Source organism: Paralichthys olivaceus, chromosome 3 (assembly GCF_024713975.1).
Source record: "Paralichthys olivaceus isolate ysfri-2021 chromosome 3, ASM2471397v2, whole genome shotgun sequence".
NCBI lineage: Eukaryota > Metazoa > Chordata > Actinopteri > Pleuronectiformes > Paralichthyidae > Paralichthys > Paralichthys olivaceus.
This window is the reverse complement of record NC_091095.1, coordinates 21,036,592-21,059,701: the sequence shown is the minus strand read 5'-3', so window position 1 is coordinate 21,059,701 and position 23,110 is coordinate 21,036,592. Positions and strand designations below refer to the sequence as shown.

Below are 23,110 nucleotides of genomic sequence, written 5' to 3'. Positions count from 1 at the left end.
ACCACAAAGATCTTAACAGCAAAATCAAAAGCATCCAACAACACCCTTAGTAGCCCAGGACTAATAAGACTTTAATTTAAATCCCACCAATTAACAGTTGAGAGCTCTGATCTCACCAGACCTTTTTGTGTATGAAGGGAATCTCTTGAGTAAATAGGAAGTTTTTGTATAGTGTCACATCATCATATCTGTAATTACTGTAATAGAACAATGAATAACAATCCTGGTAGAGCACATTTCTGTTTTTGCAGCAATATTGGACATGCTACAAATAATTAATCAGGACCGGTCAGATTATGATAAGCACAGTGTTTCTCTTATTGACCATGCATTGAAGATACTGCATGGATGATTTAAAGTCTCCCAGCAAAGAAGGAGGAGGCCACAGCCCAGTCAAGAAAAAGAGAAACCACACGAGCAGCAGCAGCAGCCATGTTGTGTCCAAACAGAATGGGTCTTTATTCAGCAAGTGAAAGATAAAACAAAGATTGTAATCAACACCCCATTTAAATACAAAACCAACAAAAATAAAAATAAACATGATATTCATTTTGCATATCAAAGAACCATTCAGTAATAATTACAATCCAAACACCTCATTAACCACTTTTGTGAATCTATACACAAACTCTGATTTAGAAATTAGTCACTTGAACAATAAAATTACAAATATTTAGCTTTTAAAAATAATTAAACTCAAAATAATATCTTAGCAATTAGCATCTTAAAATTATAGTGTATTTCCACATAAAAATACAAAATAATACCAGTGACATTTAAATATGAAAAATTATTCCAAGAAATTCTGCTTTTATTAAACGAAATAAAAACGAGGGATAAAACAAGATGAAATGAAATAGAAATATGCATGAAAAAGTCTCTCCTTTTGTTAGCAAAACACTATCCAAAATAACTACAATCATTTACATCAGTACAAAGATATCTGGATTTAAAAATAGTTGCAATGAAAAAACGGGGTTTATCTTTTCTGACAGTAAAAAATGACACTGTGGATCAGAAATCTGCAAAATATGCAATGAAAAAAATAAATCTGCATTAAAAAGGTTTACACTGTAGTTCTTACTTTTATACAAACATTAGAAACAGTATTGCACATCACAACACAGATTCGAGGTTAGTCAGCCTTTCAAAATGTGTTATATTCAAGTTTCAGAGCATCTACGAGGACAGGCAGCTGGGGCCTCGATGCAACAGGGGAGAATCTCAAGTGTCTTCCAAGAATATGATAAAACCTTCATGTTTCCCTCCGTCAAATGAAACGTGTCATGTGTATCAAAATAAGAATCCGGTCAACACTCTGCTGTTACTCATGTCATGATTCTTGTCTTTAAACAGAACTTTTGGACATAATTATCACTTGGGGGGGGATTAAATTGTATAATAGTCCTATTCAAATAGAAAAATACAATCAAAATCAAATTTTTTTTTGTCTACAAAAATAGTGAAATAAATATGATTTTTACAAAAACAAAGACACATACAGAACAAAGTAACAGTGTTCAACATAGAAAATAGAACTTCACGAGAACAGCACAGGTCAAGTGTTACAGGTGACGATATTCATGTTCGCGTCGGACACCATGAGAACTAAAGCCACAGGGTGGGGGGGGTGGGGTTGGGTGGGGGGGATCACTTGTGAATCACGGCATGGCCGTCGAAGTCTTTCTGACTTCCACTCCTCACAACATCCAAGACTACATTAGTTAATATATTAGAAAATATTGGATTCTTTCTCTACTCATACAGAACACAGATAAATTAAGACCACTGCTTCACGCTACATCTTAAATAAGTAATCATGAAAAAATAAAATTTAATAAATCATCTTTAGAATTATAAATAGGTGGAGGCTTCAGAGAATCCACATCTGCACTGAAATCACTTCAGGGGTGAATAAGAAAAAAATGAGGGGGTATATAGAAAAGTAGTGCATAATATATATCGTAAAAAACATACTGAAGGGCCAGTGATGGGTAAGTAGTTGACAAAAACAAATGAAATTGTATGACTCAACTACAAGTAATAATTTCATAGGATTTGTAACAGTACACACTTGATACTGAGGAGAACACACCAGGGGCCTGAAACACAAAAACCACGACCACATGAGAGCAACACACTTGTACAGTACCTAACTGACGGCTGGGCCACCATCCTTACAGAAAGATTGTCCATAAATAGTTTGTTTAAGAGTACTTCAAGGGTCACGGTGGGAAATCGAACAGACGAACGATACAAAGAGAGGAGAGTTTCATATCTAGCACGCCAAGAGACCAAGTGTCGTCATCCTCGTAATAAAAGCTTGGTTTGGGGAGTTGTGGAGATACTTCATCTGGGCCTGGGAGACTCATGGAGCTGCAGTCACACAGCATGACGGTGTCAAGCAGTCGTTACAAAAATCAGCAGTTTAGCGAAGCAAATAAGTTCAAAAGATGCTTTTTAACACAACCTTCATCCCAGGCCCACTTCTCCAAGTTCAATCTCCCAAACGGACCCTAGTCTACATTTGGACTGCCTGTGCGACGCTGTGTCAGATAAAACCTTTGGAACCGTACAAAGACACAGGTTGAAGGCAGAGTCATGTCGTTGTTTTACTTCTCCATTATACTTCTGCAGGAAACTAAACTAGAGCCTCAGTCTACACTAACAACAGTCACACAGCACAGGGACGACACACATACACAAACCACTGAACACCACTCTGCTTCTCCACAGGTTTTTTTTTCGCCATACAAGACACCATGTCACAAACTGATGGTGTCCACTAAGTCTACGGTAGAGCCAATATCACTTTTTGTATCAATAAGTATGTAAACGGATCAAACAACAGATAAACATCAATGCATGCAAGTTTAAATATGTTTTTTTTTCAGTTATTTAGCTTTGTCTGATTTTTTTCCCTCTTAGGCTTCTGTAATAGATGATCATGCTACTGATTAAATAATTTCTGTATTTATGATTTCAGTGGTTTGTTTTTTTGTTTTTTTCCTCCGTGATTTTCTTTCTCTCACCTCTATCCTGCATGCTAGTTGGGTAGCTAAAGCCTAATGTCATAACATGCACTTGAACTCTTAGTGTTTGAGTGCATACTGCATTTCCTTTAACATGATTCAGATTTATCAATGGCATTAAATATAATTCCAACACACCTATACATATATACGTATATATAGCAGCAAAGCTTCTGAAATAGCTTGTTAAGTATAAATGTTGAATACGGTTAGAAGAAACCAGATTTTGTATTTTGAGGTATCACTCTATGGGTCTGTGAGAGTGTAGAAATAAAAAAAAATCTTTTTTTTGATAAACTCTTTAACAAGAGCAAAGAGCCCATGGCAACATTAAAAAACAACCGTTTGCTATGCGGCAGAAATGTGTCAATTTTAAGCGTCCTATAATTTTGCTACCTTTGGTTAATGACCTGGGGCAGGCGTCAACATTAGAGAATTGAGGTTTTTCCCAGAAACAAGTGTGCACTACACGCACTGTGGGGTGGCTAGCAGCAGACAACCAGACAGACAAGCTGCCCCATGCAAAAACATTCCCGTATCTACTTTAAATCTCACATACAAAAATAATAATGATAAAAAAACCTACAAAAATCAATCTCTTTTTAAATCTCCTCTTAGAAAAGATGAAAGTACCACAAAAGAGTTGTAGAGTTGTCAGAGCCTGAGATGTGAGGGGGGTTTTGGTGAAAACTGAGGCTTGTGGTGTTTGGCTGCTACAAAAGATATATAGATATATATATATAGTATATACTGTAGTGTTTAGTACTCAATTATACTGAAAGCTTAGGAGAGCATGAGAGGCAGAGCAATGCTCTTTTTTTCCTGTTAGCTAGTGTTTCATTCCCTTCCCTCTGACTGTGTCACCACTCGCACCTCTAGTTCCAGCGGAAGTGAATCTGGCGGGGGCGGTCGGCCCCTTCTTTGACCAGGGGCTTGTGAAACTCCCGTCCGGCGCGGGAGTGAATGTTGGCCCAGCAGAACTCACAGTAGTACTGCAGACAGGTGACGTTAGCACAGAAGAAGGGAGCAAATTTCCCCCCACAGCGTGCACCCTGACACTCATCACAGAGCTGGTCGTCCAGGACGTAGGGCTTCACCTCCACCTGCACACACGCACGTTGGAGAGGAAAAAGAGTGTGCATTAATAAATACAATACATATATAATATACTCATGAAAGGCTAAGGCACAGAGAAGGGGAGGAAGTTAATTCAGTTAGCCTTAATAAGCTTTTGATCACCATAGCAACAAGCTGCTACCCATCTGTGGTGATGCTGATAGCGTGCGCACAGACACACACACACTGACAAATGAATGACCGATTCACATACACTTGTGTAAACTCATAAAAGTAGTTCAATTGTTAATTAAGGGGACTCTGTACCCGCTTATCAATGTCCCCATGCTGCAGTTGGACGAATCTGGCACTGATGGCCGCGATGTAACTCTGCTGATTGGAGAAGGCCACTCGTCCTGCACCCTTGGGGTATTTGAGCTCAGGATCAGTGTCGATTCCCGCGTAACAGACTCCACCATAGAGACGATCCATAATCATGGCCAGCTCAACTTGTTATAGAAGAAAAGAAAATAGAATAGATAAGGATGAGTGAAAAAAAACTGTGAGACTGCGGTTGTAGATGGAATATCTCGGATGCTCGTGTCAAGATACAGCTGATTATCGACAATATGCAACATGTACATTATGTCCAAAACAGTAAAAGAGATGAAGCTGATTGAGAGGAACAACATAACGGGCATTACTTGCTCTCAGGGGACGAGGGACACCTCCCACAAAGATGGTCTTGCGAGGATCAAGGGGCTGAGATCCGTCCATCACAAAATCACTATCGCTCAGGTTCCAAGGTCGAATTTGCACCTGAAGTTAAAGTCAAACATTAAATGATATATTCTGAAAATTTCCAGAGAGTGCACTTTGAGTTGTGTAGAGTGAGCTGATGTGGGTTAACTCACGGGTTTGTCCTTAATAGTTGGACTGGAGACGCACAGGTAGAGCTTCCCATCCTCCTCCATGCAGGCTTCAATCAGAGCCTGCACTGAGCTCTCCTCCTGGAACAGCAGGAATGCGTAGCCTAGAAAAACAAACACACACACGCATTAATCACATAACACATGTTCTTTCCTTGGTTTATCAGTATTTTAAGCATACCTCGCTTCACTTATCAGAATCATAGCCTCACACCATTCAAGCTACAGGTAAATACTGTTCATCAACCATAATTGCACGTTTTATACAGAGGCTAGCTGCTTTTTCAATACCTTTAGGTGGAAAGTAAGATTTGCTCTCGGCTTTGTGCGGCCAGTCCACCACCAGGTGACCAAAGCGGCGGAAACTTGAGGTTATCTCATCTGCGGAGAAGAAGAAATAGTACAGTATATAATAATATATAAATACCAGCAGTACAATGCAATCAGGAGAGACTGTTTCGTGTCTCACCTTCATCTATGTCAGGGGGCAATCCTCCAACAAACACCTTGCGGGAGAAGCGCTCAATGCGTTCCCCGTTCTGGTGGGGGTAACAGCTGGGGGAGCCGAGGACTCCAGGGACACCCTGGTTGCCGTGGCCATCATCGAGGAGATTGTCATCAATGGGGAAGAGGGAGGAGCGGCCTGGTGGAGGATAAATAAAAAAGCAGGTGAGGATACAGTAAAAAACTGAATATCATAACATAGCACCTGCTGCTCTTTTGTAGAATTTGATATCTGTGCCATGTTATGTTTAAATCCCTGGGGAGGGTTGTATTTATAATAATAATCATGTGTCTTTTTTTATCACAGCTTTATACTGAGTGGTTGTGAAACAGCAGCAGCTTACAGTGAGGATTATACAGTTTGGTTTAAAGACTCCGAGCAGAGTAGTAGATAAAGGAAGTGTGGAAAGACAGGCTGTGGAACAAAGCTCGTAGCAACATCTCTTAGCAGTATGGAGACCCAGAGTGTTCAGTATTTGAAATATTTATGTTGGCTTTTTTCTGAAATACAAATTCCCACTGTAACAGCCTCTAGTGGTTTGTAACAGCCACTAGTGGTTTGATTCAGTATCATCTTAACATTGTTACATTAACTAACTAGCTTGTGTGATTGGTTGGAAGGTGAGTGAAAACACAGATGTTCATAATGTGTCATAATGAGAAATCTCATTCTGTTACGGAATTAAAACAAACGTTATCAATAAAGTTGTCTGAAATGGAAAAGATATATATTCATATATAATATTTTGTAAAAGTTTCTAAGTACTTGGTCCATTTATACATTTGACACATTTTAAGTCATTGAATATTGAACACTTTGGAGCTGTATAGAGCAGACACACAAATGCAATAGTGCTTCAGATAAACATGGGCAAACCTGAAACATGCAGATCTGGAAACTACAACAATACAATCGCATTATAACTGAGTATGGGTTTTTATTATGTATTATCATTGGTTAACCAATGATAAATCACAGGGCAGATTTTAAACTTAATGTATCACAACACTACATAAAACTATGTGTTCCTGAATTTAAAAGTCCAGACTGAAGGCCTCAGCAATCCATTAAAGCAATAAAGCATTTCACAAGAGAAAAAGCCACAAGGAATAAAGATGCTGTAGAAAGCTGAATTTACCTCGACGTCTCCCATAGCTCCTGGCTGCATGTAGAAAAGTACAGAGTGCAAGTTTCAGCCATGCAGACATTTCACAAAGGGCATTTGTGATTCTTAAAACTTAAATCAAATCTAAATCTAGCAAAGCTGAGTTGGCTTATAACCCATGTGTCCAATGTCAGTCACACAGCAAAATACTCTGTGTCAACAAAATGTCAGTTACCGAAAACAAAAGAAACATGCAGACATTCATATGTTTCCCTTCTTGATGTAACATAGCCTTTTGTCCATTGAGTATATCAGATATAAGGAGTCATTTGGGCAACTAGAAAAAACTCCACATATGTTACGTCACTGAAAAGCCCTGGATGTCCTCTGTCAGAGAAAACAAGGCTCATCACAAACACAAAAAACTGTTCCCATCAGAAAACACACATGAACTGCTGATTCCTGAGTCTGAGGAAACAGCCAAGCACCAGACAACACCAGAATTAATAGAAAAACACGCTTGTATTCATCTGCAAACACTGTCTGACCCAGATTTTTGTCCTGAGAAGACTGTTATAAAACAAGCTTTTATTTTGGACACCGACATGATCTGTCCACATAAAAGGCTAAAAGAAAGAGTCTACAATTTCAATTTTACATCGAAATGAAGGGTTGTAACTACGCACTGTTTGTCTCCACATATATAACATGTATGGAAACACACACACTTATCAGAACGTTAAATACATGAATACAAATGATGACAGATTGTCTCTACACCAGATATAGCACATGTCACCTAGTGCGACCCTACTGTACCACTGAGAGTCTGTGAGTGTGTCTAATGAGGCTAAAGAGCAACAGTGAATGTATCATGAGAGCTGCAGACAGAGAGGGAGATGGTGCTAAGAGATAATTACCATTGAGCATGAGGAGGCCATCAGCCCCGGGGTGAGGGCATCCCACACGGCCTGACATGAGAAACACACAGACAGAGATAGGGATGAGACACAGATGGAGAGGACAGGGCGAGGCCAATGTGTGTACATGGGAGAAAAAACACATACAAACCACGCACACAAACACAAACACACATACACAAACTCTTCAGGGTCTGTAAATGTGTTCCACATCTGTAGTGAACACTACATTCAGCTCTTTTTACCACCAAGATTAACTTGAGAGGATGTTAGGAGAATTTAGCAGAATAAACATCTCAGAGACAGATTCTTCAGACAAAACTAAATGTTAACCTAAAACACTGTGACCTCTCCACCATCAGGGTTATGATGTGATCTTGTTTCTGACTAAAACCAGTGATGCAGGAGTCATAAGGGATCACATGTTTCTAGCTATCTAATCTCTATTATTATGTTTTCTTTTATAAAGGAATGACTCTTAGTGATTAAATGTGTTAATAGTATTGTTTAAATTATTCTGATGGAATTACATCGTGTGCGTTGCATTTTTCCCATTCAACCGCACTTTCTGAGTAATAGTGTGTGTTGTTGTCCAACACTGTCTCCCCTGATTGTACCACTAGATGGCATGGAGATACCCAGATTGATTTAAAAAAATACTGTTGCAACCAACAAGCTTAACTGGTTGATATTTTTTAGATACCATTTAATGCCTTTACATCTAATTTCCAAATGCAGCAAATGCACCATAATGGTGTTATGGAGCTGCTAGCCAGACTACTGTTAGCTGTGGTAAGGCTATAAATGGCCGAGTACCGTTGGCCATGCTCTCACTCCCTCTAGGCTGCTCTCTTGGCTGTCAGACGCAGTGTGTGAAAGTGTGATCACATCTAAAATTAGTCTAGATCCCCCTCTCTCTGCTGTGCACGCTGGCCCACGTTCTCTCCATCTGCTCCGGCAGGAAAAACAAGAAACTCGCCCAAGAAAGGAGGGCACAGGACGAGTCCTGATTTCAGCAGGGTCCCCATGAATATTATGAATAACCAATCAAAATCTTGCTGTTAGCAGATATACACAAACAAATACAGGCTGTTTGCAAGTTTTGGTTTTACCAGTGTTATAATTTATGGGTTGTGTTTTAAAGTGAGCGTGTAGGCTGTAAATGAGCTACAAGCCACCGTCAAGGAAAGAGGAGGGTAAGAACGCTCAGTTATTTGACACTGCTCCTCTGATGTCCAGCAGCTGAGCCCAGGAGGTCAGGGCAGTGTCACACTACAGTGCGTCTTCTGCTTGCTACTGCAGTGAGGCCTAATTTACGCACCTAATTTACGTGAAAAATTCCAAGTCGTGTCAGGTTTGCTTGTGTCTAATCTGTCCGAAAACATCTGTTAACTAATTAGAGACATCCACAGCCTCATCCGCTCCTTACTCCGCTCCGTGTGCCGCCCAGGTTAAGTCGCCACAGGATCAGAGCAGGGAGGTCATGTAAATGTGCAGCTGGTGGCACATGTATTAAGCTCTCAGCGGGGAGAAAATAAGCTGGTGTGTGGTAAAGCAACGCAGCTCTGGGAGCAACGGGCCATTTCACCTCCCTGCATCGAGTGATGCTGCAAGTTGTCGGGTTGCCTGTGCGCGAACATGATCGCCCCCCTCTGACCCGCTGCAAAAAGGGAAAGGGAGTCTCACCTTTCATTGGATCCTGCTCAGCTCGCATGATGTCGATCAGGGAGCTCTCCAGGGAGTGCATGTTCAGACTGTCGTACATTCTGGAGCGTTCCTATAAAAACACAGGTTTTGTACATGAGGTTTAATATCATCAACAGTCAGAAGTGACAGAGCCAACACATGTTTATCATGCGTGTCTAATCCTTCACGTTTCTAGCACACCTTTGTGATTTGGCTTATGAATAATAAAGCCTCCGAAGCATTCGTATTTGGCTTAGCATGTAAGAGAATTAAGAGTGCGAGTAGCTCATGGATTAACATTCTTTCCATATTTATTCACTTTAGGGGTCAGAAGATATGTTTGTGAGCAGTCTATACGACGTAGTCCCCCATGGATCTGTGGACTTGTTCCCAGAGGCAGATGGAGAGAGAGAATGGAAACAAAACCTGGGAGTGGCATCTAGCAGGAGAGCTGAGATGGAGGTTATGAGCTCATCAGCCCTTCCAGTAATACAGATATCCTTAACAAACAACTATGACAGACTCATACGGTTATACTCTGGTGACTAACATACCAGAGAGCACTGAGCCTACCGTACCCAACCCAACATAATTACAAGGTCAAGGTCAATTCATTACACTTTAATAGTGAAGGATTGAAGGCCTCTGTCTGTGTTGTCACAATTCTCATTAATTCAGAAAATTAAGAGTGAAGAGCTGAGAAAACATAGAAAAATCCAACTGGACCTGCACTCAGTAGAGTGCAAACCTCCAACAAGACCCAACAGTCTATTCATGAAACCACATTTAAATTCACTAGAGCCCGATACTTATTTGGATATGCACCAAATTGCACACACACACAACCCCCCATCAAGATCCATTACTTATTCTCTGATAAACCAACTAAACTGTAAAAAGGATAAAACTTTCTCACAATGTCAAAGAAAGGGAAAATACATTTCCTAGATCCACCCAACATTTGATGGGATCTTTCGTGACCCATACTTCATGTTTCCCCCAAGTTTCATGGAAGTCCGTCCTGTCGACAAACAACTGCCGATGAGAACGAAACCTCCTCAGCAGAGGAAAAAAAAGCAGCTGATATCCGCAATTCTCCATCTTTTAAATGTCAGTTTTACTAAATTACAGGAGGATTTATTTTTTCATTTACCTCTAATAGCAATGAGATAAGCAGATGGTTTTAGTTTTATTATTCCAGGTTGGTAAATATCTTTCTCTAATATTTCTGCAAATACAACAAAGCTTAAAGGGGATTTCAAATGAATTAATCAACGTCTCTTTCCTGTGACAGTGCAGCTTTTATTCAGTGTAAACACACTGTCGCCCTCGTCAGCAGAGACAATTACATGACTAGAAAGTTCTCCAGTAGAAAAACAAGAAGTCTGTGGTATAAGCAGAGTAAATGGGACATTGTTATCAGAAAAGCACTGTTTGAAATGTTATTTTTCTACACTGTTATTAGTTAAAAAAACTCATATTTGGAAAATAAATCCAAAGCTATTTCTGTCTTAATACTGAAGGTAGCTACTGAGTTGCAGAATAGAGAGCAAAGCAAATGAGCATAAATGATAGATACTGTATGGTATAGAAGTCTGTATTTTATTTTACTTAAACATAATTTGTTAATCTGTGAGCTGAGCCTTTAATCTAACCAAACTGATCACTGTTCCTTTTTTGCCAGTGATTATGTCTGTCCATGACCAACAGGTTTTCAAAAAGACTTTAGCCTTGCAAAACTCCACAGCCCAAGTCTTATTTTCATTTTCATGAATTCTAAATTTAATGATTTATGAGATTTCACTCAGCTCCCTCTGGATGTACTATATACAACTTTTTTTCCAAACATGTGCAGAAGATCCCCAGACGTGTAAACAGACTTTTATGTCTTGACTTGTTTGGCATGAAGGTTGGATTAGAAGCTTTAAACACATGAACATTAAATGTGGCCGAGGGAATCATTTTGTGAGATGAATCATTTCTATTACTCTTTTAGAATGTAGTGTTAGGGTGGTCGTATGCGGGGGAACTGCAGTACAATTATAAGTTCTGTTAAGGAATCAGCTGCAGGCTTACTGAAAGTAAAGGTGACTCTCTCCTGTCCTCCTACGTGCACCTCTGTGTGATGTTAAAAACATGAAACAGCGCTGATATCGTCCATCAGCTGTGAAGTTTTAAACAGAAAGGAAGGAAGGAAAAGACGGAATCTGAAAAATTCTGGGTCTGACACTGTTTATGGAAATTAACAATCCATGGAGTCGGGCCTGTTTCCTGGAAAAGGAAGCGTTGTACTTCTTGGCACGGATACCATTAATAATTTGAGCTCATAGCAACAGCAAAACCACTCACTGACACCATTATTTTGGTGATATCATTACTTTAGTTTGGAGCAGTCACAGTAATGAATATCTTATCTGTCCTATTTTGCTATTTTTACAGTGTCTGTTACAAGCAGACACTACAACAGTAAATATGTGTAGAGGTTTTTAAGAGAAACATTGCATTATGGACTATACTCTGTGGTACAATGTGTTTATCTACAGTCTGAGACACTTTTTTAGGAACAAAGCCTATTACTTACAGCTTGTGATTGGCCGTCTACATTAGAGAATTAAAGAAAGTGGGAATTAATACTTTATTTTACCAAAACTGTAACAAGTAGAATCAGAAATCATAAGCCACAGAGAAATGTAACACTGACATTCACACTGGGCTTTGGGGAAATAATGTGGCATTATAAATGAAAGCAATCTTATTAGATTATTACATTAATAAAATAAAGTTACTTACTTAAATGATCATGTAATTACATCCACAATGAAGGTTAGTTAGTTAGGAAGTTTAGATTTCACTAATTTGTAGATGTTGATGAAAAAATGAGGCATGTTTAAGGAACTAATATTTATGAGTGTGTGAAATTTGGTTGGACTGTGGTGATATGCTCTATACGGAGTACAATTTGAGATTTTATATAATTGTTACATATCGTTGGCAGTTGCTGACGTGCATGCACTGATAACATCTGGCTAGATTCAATTAACTGCACAAATCCCAAATAAACCATAAATAGACAATAGGTGGATGTTACAGGGTTACAATTCAGATACAAATGAAATCACCAGTGTCATCAACCAGTGTGAGCATTTTCTTGTTCTGCAAAAACGGTTTGTTTAATTTAATTAAACAGGATTTTGCTCTATGTGGTGTGAAAGACAATAGCTTAAGTGAGATGATCAAAACATGACCAAATGGGGAAGTACCTAGATGCGGGAGAGTAGAGGCTCTAGTTATAGTCAAGCAAATATAACAAACCAATAAGATACTAGTTGTTGAAGATGCAAGCACAAAGAGCTTCAGCAGCCGAGCTTCTTGAAGAAAATCTCACATATAACGTGGAAATAAATTCCGCCCAGCCCCCATTTTGTGACACCTTTGGTAATAACCTGCAGAGGAAATCAGTTCCAACTCTCCTCTGATTGAAATGGTAATCATGATGTTCCTTTTATGGTAATTTGCATCGATTCACTGCTATGTAGATCTGAGGTATCCACAGCTCTGAAATACCCTCAGTTTCTGTTTCATCTGGAACAAGATCTCAGTTGAAACTCTCTCTCTCTCCCTCACGCACAAACACACACCAATGTATTTCTATCTTAGTGAGGGCATAATGCATTCCCTGACTCAAACCTTAACCATCACAACAACAGTGTATTTTATTTCTTTTATATTGGCACTTTAAACTAGCCAGTTGTGGTTTGAATAACACGTACCGGCCCCCTGTGCCTGTGCCACTCCTAGCAATCACTTAAGAGGGCTGTGTTTTAACTCTCAACCAAATTCTAACCTAGAGCATAGTCATACATACATGAATGAGAATATCACAGGTCAATGTTCACCAAAGTTGAAAACTACCTGCGATTTTTTTCCACCTTTGTTCACCTCCTCACTCGCAGATTGGAAGTGAACTGGAGGCAAAGGTCCACCACTGCTACATTTGTTTGTGTAACCAGGCCCTAATCCTGAAAGCAAAACTTACCCCTAAATCATCCCTTCTCAAAATGTCCTCAAGTTCCCCAAAGGTCCACACTCCCTATGGTCTTCATTTTAAATGGTCCTCACAGAGATCTAATCACACGGAGACACACAACCTTCCCTTTGTCTTAACTGAGTGTGCTACTGTTACTAGATCTTTCAGACCTCAAAAGCCCCTGATTCTCACACTGTCACACAAAAACAAAAACACACACCAAACCAATTATCTTACGAAAACCACAGACACCAGCAGACGCAGGATCAACCCAAAACACATACCTGCAGGGGCAACAAGGTGTTGCTGTTGCTGTCTGTGCGGAACAAGTTCTCCTCTATCCAGGACTTAGGCCCCAGTGATCCCCCAGAGCGTGGGAACTTGGGGGGAGCGATGACGTTGCTGGAGAAGGGCTTCTTCAGGGGTGAGACGTGACTGACCGAGCCAGGTACGCCCATGCCACTGCTTCGGCGGTGGTCCCGGCCCCAGGACATCCCCCCGGAGCCCCATCCATTCCCCTGGTGGCTGCCCCAGGGCGATTGCTTCACCATGGGCTGCACACACACATCAATACAAGGACATAGAGGGGGTGGAAGGACGGGAGGTTAGGAACAGCATGTAGATTTGTAGTACTTATATTTCCATTTCATCCTCTCCTGCCTCTACTTCATTTTCTCTGTCGGCCACAGCCTAGCTTGATCTGCTCCTGTGACGGGTGGGTAGATAAGAAGATTTGGGGCTTTAAGACTAATACTAAGCATCCCGTGCACTGCGACACCACCAGTGTAAGTTACACACACACACCCACTCTCTCTACCTGGACCTTGTGTCTACTCTTAATCATGCATCAAATCGTATCATGTTTAATCTTGTGGGCTTTCACGTGAAAATCTTTCACAGAGCGCAATCAGCACTCGGTCTCTACCACACTGAGTATATAGTGTAGTCTAAAATATTCATTTCAATGCTGACGTGTGTAGGAAGTCAGAGAGCGTTTAGAGTGTTTGAAGTATCTAAACACACTGGATCATGTAGGAGATGTTACAGGAAACAGGAACTCCTGGGGAGGTTGGTTTGGAGCCCTGGTGGACATTAACATAAAATAAAACAAACACCAACACCAATATAACTAAAATACATGTTTATACTGCTCCATGTTGTAGGTCCTTGCATTTTTCTCCTATTAATGTGCTGGACCTTTGTATATGTGTATCACCATGTGACTGGTCATACTGTCTGTCCTTGGAGGTTTAATGGAAATATATTTGCATTGCACTCGTAATCAATGCAAGGGTTCAAAGGTCAGGAAAACAACAACATTACAGATGCATTTTAAGCACACCCAGTCACACACTGCATGTGCTTGCACACTCACACGCCCAATGTGCAAATCACATGAGAAACCTGAAGCCTAAGGCTGAGAGCAAATACGCCCTAAGACTACCGCATAATCTGAACCTTCATGGGTTCTGCTGCTGCCACGGGTGTATCTTCCCTTAACTGCCTGCCACTACACACACACAAACACACCACCAAGACACTAGATGTCTTCATTTGACCCATTTAGCACACCAAACCCTGTAAGCCTTTGTTTTCCTACTGAGTGAGCCACAAGACAGGGATGGTCCACTGCCATGTGACTACATCCCACTGCCAGCTTCCAGGAGAGAACAAGGGCTAGATTCAGTGTTGCTCCCTTGTTCCCCTGTGCAGCCCTCCCTCCCTTTGCCTCAAGAATACTGACTTCAGCCGTTGCAGTGGACATGACAAATGCATTATGGGGAAAAGGGAGTAGTGAACTACAGATGCATAATAATATGTTGTATCTCTGCAGTGTCACGAGATGCTCTCTGACCTGAAGGCCTCCAAAAGGTGGACTTTGCTTAAATTAGGGGAAACCTCAGATCTGGATTTAAAGGTGCAGTGTGTAGAATTTTGTGATATCTAGTGTTGAAGTTTTATGTTGCAGCTGAACACCCCTCACCTCACCCTCCCTTTCCAAACATATAAAAGAACCCGTGGAAGCTTCAGTTGTCATAAAAACTCAAAAGATGTTTTGTCTGTTCAGTCTGGACTAATGTAAAAAAACATGGTGGTCTCCATAGAGAAGGTCCCCTCCATGTAAATATAAAGTATTTGAATATAAAATGCCTTTTCTGGGGTAAAGAAAACTACAATTCATACAATTTAGATGAAATGAACTAGTGAAAACTTCATGAGGCTTATTCTACATTAGATTTCTGACAATGGTTCCTTTTCACCTAAATCTTACACACTGGACCTTTAAATAGGATGAAAATAAGTTTTTTATGGGCTTCGGGCCTTTGAGGCCATTGAAAGAGGGGATACATAATGTAAGAGAGTTGTCCACAATCTCCTGTCACCTTCATGGGGTTTCTCCTGCCCTGTAGCAGCTCACCTGATGTTGGTTGTAGTTGTTCCTCTGCTGCAGGAAGGCGCCCTGCTGGGGATGCATCTGGGGACTGACCGGAGACCTGCGGCTCTGCGGCTGCTGAGGGACGTTGATCTGGGGCGAGAAAGGACCGCTGAAGCCCTGCACATTAATCCCGGCGCAGGGATTAGCTGACACCGGCGAAAAACTCTGGAAGAAGGCCGGGTTGATGGAGGAGGGGATACCTGGGTAGAAGCTGTTGTCAGAGTCCGCGTTGGGCATCTGGTTAATGGCGTTGGCGTGGATGGGATGGATGGGGTTGATGGAGTTGGGTGCGGGTGGGGGCGAGGAGCTGGTCTGGACGGACCACGGGGGGCCGAACCCGGGGAGGGAAGGTGACGACGAGCCGCCGTTGGCGCTCTGCATCTCCTGGGTGGGGAGGTTCGGGAAAGCGGCGCCGAGACCTCCGGACAACATGTTGCCGGTGCTGCTGCTGCCATTGCCGTTAATAATATGGTGGGCGATAGGGGAGTCCATTTGGATCGTGTGTGGGTTTACGGAAGTGGGCGATGGCGGTGCAGCATCGGCTTCAGCCTCTTCCAGGGGAGATCTGCGGGGGTCGGCGGCGCCGGGGTCGTTCTGAGCAGAGAAGCGCTGTCTGTGCGGCAGGTGACTGAAATGTCCCGGGGGTGGGAGCGACACTGCGGGGCGACACTCGTCGTACTGACTTAAGTGCTGCTGTATTTTGCGGCTGTGCTGAAGGTCACGGATGGACCGGGGCGAGCAGAAACGACCTCGATCGAAATCGGGGAAGGCTATCTCCTGGTTCAGGTGGCTGTTATCCGGGGTGAAGGAGCTCGGCTGGCTGTCGGTCCGGTTCGGCTGGTTCCCGGATCTGCTGACCGTGCTGCGGTCCTTCTCCTCGGGTGACGCGGGCAGTTGTGTGGTTGTCAGCCCCGCAGGCTCATCCTGCATGCAGCAGCTGACAGGAACAGAGAGGACGCGGCGACGCTGCAGCTGAAGGACGAAGTGAACCGGCAGGACGAGGCGCAGGATCCAACCACACACCGAATCCTCCTCTTGAAATAAACCAATGAACGTTTAATGTCAACTAAACGAGCTTTCTTTGACAGGAGGGTGTGTGTGAAGAGGCTGCAGGCGACAGAGAGGAGGGGGCCCGGCCTGTGAGAGAAGAGTCGGCTTGTTCCGGTCACGTCGTCTCTGTTGTACTCGGTGATTTGATCATCCACCTGAACACCGAGCTGTGCGGGCCTTGTGTGCGGGACTAGCCTAGCCTGTGTGTGCGGTCCATTCCCCGTCCTGTGCTGTCCTGTGCTCCCCCCTCCTCCGGTGACCGGTCGGTGCTGCTGCGGCAGTGGATTAAAAGATCCCCGGCTCCAGCGACGTCACGGCCGCGTCACGTCTTGGTGCGTCCGCCTCGAGCTGCAGAGAGGACCGCATTGTTTACGTCATTCTTTCATTATTCATAAAGTGCAGGAGGCCTCCACCCTCCACCAGGAGCCGGAGACTAGGGCCTACACTAATGTCTTTCATATTCCTGCTGTAATGTGCACAGCGCGAGATCTTTAGGTTATTATCCATAGTTTCCCCTCATATTTATGTTGCAGCATTTTATTTGGAATTAAATATCGAGCCGAAATCCAAACACATTACTTTAATTCTATTCCATCATTGATTCACAATCATTATTCAAAGCAGATCTTGTCCTCTTCATGTCTCATCAAAACTGCTTAAATCTTAAACTGCACACAGTGTGGTGGTTCGGTTTGCTCGTGCGCATCAGTATTCAGTCCACAACCATACTGTGCGTGCGTCTGCGCCAGCGTCACTTTACGCACGGACGCCAGCAGCTAAATATAGTTTTCTATGTCAGCGCCTGTCTGGGGAGATGAATCTTCATCTGCCTGCTCCCAACTCAAAGCTGACAAGCAACCCTACCATACGATCTGCCTCATAAATGGCCAGCACCAGCACTGGGCCTGTATAGCTCCTGGCAGATGATATTATACGGAGTGGATGTGTTTGTGTGTGAGTTGTGAGTGCATCACCATCTGACTGCTTATTTGAGTTTAGGATTAAAGCGGAAACAACAGATGGTTTCAGACTGACTCTCCTCTCATCACATGATAGCAGACATATTTTATTCACTAAAAAAAGGTAACAATCAGATAGGAACTGGGGAAATGCAAACTCAGTTTCACTTTCTTGTTTTGTTTTCATCCAAAAGACCCAGTGAAAGCTGTAGTTGTATATCATCTGGTTATATCATCAGTCCTCTTTTGTATTTACTTACCTTATGAAATAAACAGACTTAACCTGAATAAATCATTGTACTGTGTGTGTGCGTGTGTGTGTGTGTGTGTGAATGTGGTTTCTAATGAGGAAGACAGATACCAGAGTAGCAAAGCAATGTGCATGATCAACCTACCATCTGGTCTGTGCTAATGATGATGGCTTATCTCAGCACAATCACCACACAGCTTTCCGCCCTTCATTGTCACCTATACAATGCTTAAAAAAAACCAAAAGCACCTGGTTATGGAAGCAATGGTCATTTTACAAACCTCAAACCTTTAGACCTAATGTTATAAAGTTTGTTGTTATGGCTGCGGAGAGTTTGCCAAGTGTGTACACAGGGAGACCTCGGGTCACATACATTATCATTACCATTGTTTCACAGTTATTCATTAGTGCTACAAAGCATTTCATCTATGTACTTAAACTTTTGATGATCAGAACATCACATTCCCACTTGTTCTTGACTTGAATGTTATCACTGACAGTATTTGACCTCAATCGCTGACGTCTCGATTTTCTCTTCCCTTGTTCACAGCACCTTGAGCTGTTTTTGGAAAGTACAAGAATACCCCCCACCCATCAGAAATTTCCCATCTCAAGGTCCCAGATGGGACAGTCCCACCAGTAAGGGGGCAGGTGTGATGACCATGCTCAGTGCTGAGCACCAGTGATTAGCCAGGCCCAGTAAGTGCAGGAGGGAGTTAAATGGGGCAGGCTGCCAGCTGCTGGTGTCTGATGATGATGGGCTGGGGGAGGGGGGGGGGCAGCCGAGGTGGGTGTGGTGGAGGTGGGGGTGGTGTTACAGGGGACATAGGGGGGTGTCATTCCCTGACTCCCAGCTGCCCTGACACATACAGAAAGTGATACATATATCCCAAAAGACTAACCCGAGCATAGTTTTACCTTTTGATTCTTTCTATCCGTGCACTCTGTAGCATAAAGTCGTGCGCACTGGGAATAAGTACGAAAGAAACATAAGAATATCACTATGAGCCTGAACATATCATCTGGCCATGCATGTGGATGTATGAAATTAAAAGAAGTGTGAGGTAAAGGCAGCTGCGTCCTCCATCTTAACCAGGTTACTGGTTACGTTGCTACTGGTGGTTATTAGGGAGCACCTGCCGCAAAGCATTATCAAATTTCCCTGTATTTGAAGCCACCTCTATTTAAAACTCTGTCAGAGTGGATGGCTGTCACGCTGCAGCTGCAGTAGTCATAGCAACCAGTTATCTGCATTTCCTTTTGTGTGGTTGATTACTCTGTGTTTGACTGAGGCCTCTCTCTCTTCGTGGCACTGTGTGTGTTTGAAGGGCCGGGCGGAGGGCATTGATCAGCTCATCCTGTCTGACAGACCTATCCATCAAATCTGATGACTCTATTCTGGGATTGATGGGGTGTGTTCCATCTCTTATAATCCTATCTCCGCATACAGGAAGTACCTGCAGTAGCTCCCGGTGTGCCACTGAGCACTGGGGTCGGGTTTCACAGATGTCATCAGGCAGTGGTTCCATCAGCCTATTTTCTTAGTGTGGATGATAACATCAGATTTGTAGAATCTCTATCATTTAGATTTGTACCAGCCTTTAATTAAAGGGTCTGTTCACCCAAATTACCTTTTTGTTTTAACATTTATCTCTCATAGTGTTATGCAGATAGTTCTGAATTCATCCCTGTTTTGAGATGTGTGTCTGCTTCCACTGTAAGAGGGTGAGTGTAATTTGTATTGCTCGCAGCATTAAATTGGCATAAAAACATAAAAAAACAGAAACAGCTTTTTCCAGAATAATTGCCCTCATCGCTCTGGAATTAATAAACCTTTGCTGTGGGCACATTGGAACAACATGATGTTTGTGAATTATCCAGAGTACATAGAGCGCACTGATCCTGCTGAATTCTTGTCAGTTGATGTCTCCAAACCTCAGAAACTACAAGTGCGTGACAGCACAAAACTGTACGTTTGTATAATTTGAATGAACCAACCCTTAAACTTGTTTTCCTATTTACTGAGGCTTGTGGACATCAAGGTACCTGAGGTTTCAATTTTGCATGGTAGTCTGCAGATTTAATGTCAACTCATGGCAGAGTTTTTGTTCCGATTTCCACCCAGCATGGCCTCCAGGACCGAGGTGCCTTTGTTGCACTAAACTGCCCCTTTGTCGTGTCTCACTGGGCACTGAATGGTTCTTTGTTTTGCTGACTGATAAAGCTTCTGCAAACATTTTGCTCACACACACATAAACACACACAAACACAGACATACAGCCAGAGGTGTCGCTAATTTACAGATTGACACATTGTGGGAGTGGATGTCTGGATGACTTTATCTCTTATCCAAACTTGGGCTTGTCACCAGTGCTCACACCTACCATCCTCACTTTAAGCCACTGTTGCTACAGAACCAATCAAGAAGGCCCCTCTCATCTATGATTGGGGTTATTGTGTGAGATTGGGTGAGCAGTAGGTCGGTATCAGAGTGGCACATATTAGCATTTTATGGCCCCCTGCAGAAGGCGTGCAGGACAGATTAGGTGGGTTGGTTTCTCCGAGGCTGGAGGACTGAGAGCAGACAAGCACATCTGTTACGTGCCTCACATTAGATTAGATGTGTGGAGGGTTGTAATTCTCCTCATCACACTGACCATTTGGCCGTATAGTTAACTTAAAAGGTCAGTCTTCTGCTCGTTTTCTGACTGCCTTCATCGTGTTTGATCAACTTTATCCCGTATTCTTTGTCTTAGAGTTCTCCTGATTAGTGCTCCTGTCACTAATCCCATTCCCAATATTCCCACGAGTGCCCTCCAGAGACTGTGTCCACATCACATCTGTCTGCTCTCCTGGCTTTAGAGATGGTATTATCTTAATGTCAGAGTAAATTTCCTCTGGTTGTTGCACAGAAGCCAGAGCTCTGTTGTTACAGCAAACATTCACATGAGCAGATAACAGCCTCCAGCCTTCTGCTCTCCATAGGCCCTTTATTTGCACACAAATACACGAATGGCACACACACACTCAAACATACACAGGCACACACAGGCACACACACAGGCATACATGGGCACTGTGTGTAATGTCAGGCATCACGGGGGTCTCAGATATATATGTACTTAGATGTCTGTAATGCTGTTTAAAGGAGAAACAAAGGGAAAAACAGCCTATAGCTTCACACACACACACACACACACACACACACACACACACACACACACACACACACACACACACACTCACAATCACACACACACACCCACACTCACATGCACAGCCTTTTCAGATTTAATCTATGGATGCACCTGTCCTTCGGTGTATTGCATTATTGCAGGTAATGCAATTAGGTGCATCTCCATGTGTGTATGTGTTTGTATGTGTACATGTGTCTTTCATACATTGTCAGAGGGCATCTCAAGTGTCCCCAGAGCAGAGCTGTAGCAGGGGGTCAGAGGTCAACAGTGACAGGTGTCCCTGGCCTCAAGATATCTGGCTGGAAATCGGCAGGTGGAGGAAGAGTGTGATCTTTTTCCTTCACTGAAATGTATCGTTATAGGTTAAAGATTTGTGCTTCTTTTGCTCACGTCTTATTCTAATTCACTATAAACTATTTTTCATTGTCTGAAGTAGTCTAATGGGCCTGTTGATAAAAAAAACCCCAAACACACTGCACACAATTTTTCAGCGTTTGTCTCATATATGAATTTTCTTTATAATGTTCATGCTTTTTAGGGACATTCTTGTTTGTGGGCTTTGTTTCTGTACCTTGGTGACTAAACTGAATTCCTTTTCATTTCTTTTTACCATAAATACTGCTGGAACAGAGCGTGTGAACCTTGATGGAAGAGTCTGCATCCCTTTCCCACCAGCACAGCACTGCATCTTCCTCATTTGAGCTGCAGCAGTGGTGGGAACTGTAAAACATTACACATTACTGCCTCTCAGTGGTGACAGCCAACACTAGAGGCCTGCAAAATGCACATCTTTCTGTAACTTGCATATAAATAAAATTTTTAGATAAATCAAGTCACATCATGTGTTTATGTGCTTCAATTAACAGTTTGAGATTTAAGGTTTCATATTATAAAATATAATATAAAAAAATATAAATCAAATCAAACATGACATGCCTGATCATATCCATATGCTGATCGCAGAGATTATCCCTCATACCTACTACTCTCATCATCATGGCCATTGACAATAGGTCCACAGAAATGTAAAATTTCACAATTAAAAAAACTATGTAGTAGTAGAAGAAAGTCCCTCGAATTTGATAGTTTCAATTTGTCTAAAATGTCCAAAATGTCCATTAGATAGCTTTAAACCAGGTGACTGTCATGGGAGATCAAACAAAAGAAACAAGGCTTTATCTGATGTATAGTAAACAGTCCCTTCCCCCTAGAGCCTCCTGTGGCTTTTGTTGACTCGTCTGCAGCTCAGCTTGACAGTTTATCCATTGAGGCCTGGGAGAAGGTGAATGGAGACAAGCAGCTGGTGCAGATGGTCTCCTGAGCAGGTTTGTCTAAGATGCTTTGATAAAACAAGTAAAAATCAGCTTCAGTGTTACAGTAATTAAATACTTGTCAGGTTAGCTTTTTTATATCTGTCCCTCACTGTCATGTAAATAAACAATGCTTCTCACATGTGGCAAGGATTATTACTGAGATAGAAGTGATTTGTTTAGAGATGATGTGTCATGATTAAAAATTTCCTGACATCTACTGAGAAAACAGATTCGGTGTCATTCTTATTTTATTCCTACTGGTTTTGTTTCAGCAAAAACATTGAAGTGGACCAGAAAGTGTATACACACATCTAAAGCTGAATGCTGCTTCAAAGTTTCAAACAGAAAGGTTCAAATAAAGGATGTTTTTTAGGATAATATCCCTAAAAAAACAAGTTGCCATATCCACAATTATAAACTGAAAAAAATGGTGAGAACAACTGTTGCTAAACTTAAAAGTGGGAGTTTATGGTTTATTTCAATAAGACTATACATATGGAAATATGTCATGTATAATTCAGAATAATCTGCTTGTTGCTACCAAATGAATCTGAAGACAAGACAATCTGTGACTGTCAGTTGTTTTAGTTGCTAGTGGTTATACATTTGTGATTTATGATTATCCATATGATAATTCATAAGGG

The 23,110-nt window shown here is 42.0% G+C and overlaps 1 protein-coding gene and 1 long non-coding RNA gene across 5 annotated transcripts; one reads left to right on the top strand and one right to left on the bottom strand.

Annotated features, from left to right (window-relative positions):
- Positions 1-435: 435 nt before the first annotated feature.
- On the bottom strand, positions 436-17,064 carry cpeb2 (cytoplasmic polyadenylation element binding protein 2). Of its 4 annotated transcripts, XM_020081338.2 has the most exons (11): positions 15,680-17,064; positions 13,545-13,814; positions 9,234-9,324; positions 7,548-7,598; positions 6,661-6,684; positions 5,487-5,660; positions 5,309-5,398; positions 5,003-5,121; positions 4,793-4,907; positions 4,416-4,597; positions 436-4,135 (listed from the first exon to the last, which is right to left on the bottom strand). In XM_020081338.2, exons 1-11 carry the CDS (start codon positions 16,625-16,627, stop codon positions 3,908-3,910), a joined length of 2,292 nt encoding a protein of 763 aa, XP_019936897.2. In that variant the 5' UTR covers positions 16,628-17,064; the 3' UTR covers positions 436-3,907. The 4 variants fall into 4 exon arrangements, with proteins under 4 accessions (XP_019936897.2, XP_019936898.2, XP_069378569.1 ...); XM_020081339.2 differs by lacking the exon at positions 6,661-6,684; XM_069522468.1 differs by lacking the exon at positions 7,548-7,598.
- Positions 16,949-22,605, top strand: LOC138407246 (uncharacterized). The gene is made up of 3 exons (XR_011240667.1): positions 16,949-17,079; positions 18,507-18,655; positions 21,784-22,605. It is a non-coding gene; the product is annotated as an uncharacterized lncRNA (long non-coding RNA).
- The last annotated feature ends 505 nt before the right edge of the window (positions 22,606-23,110 follow it).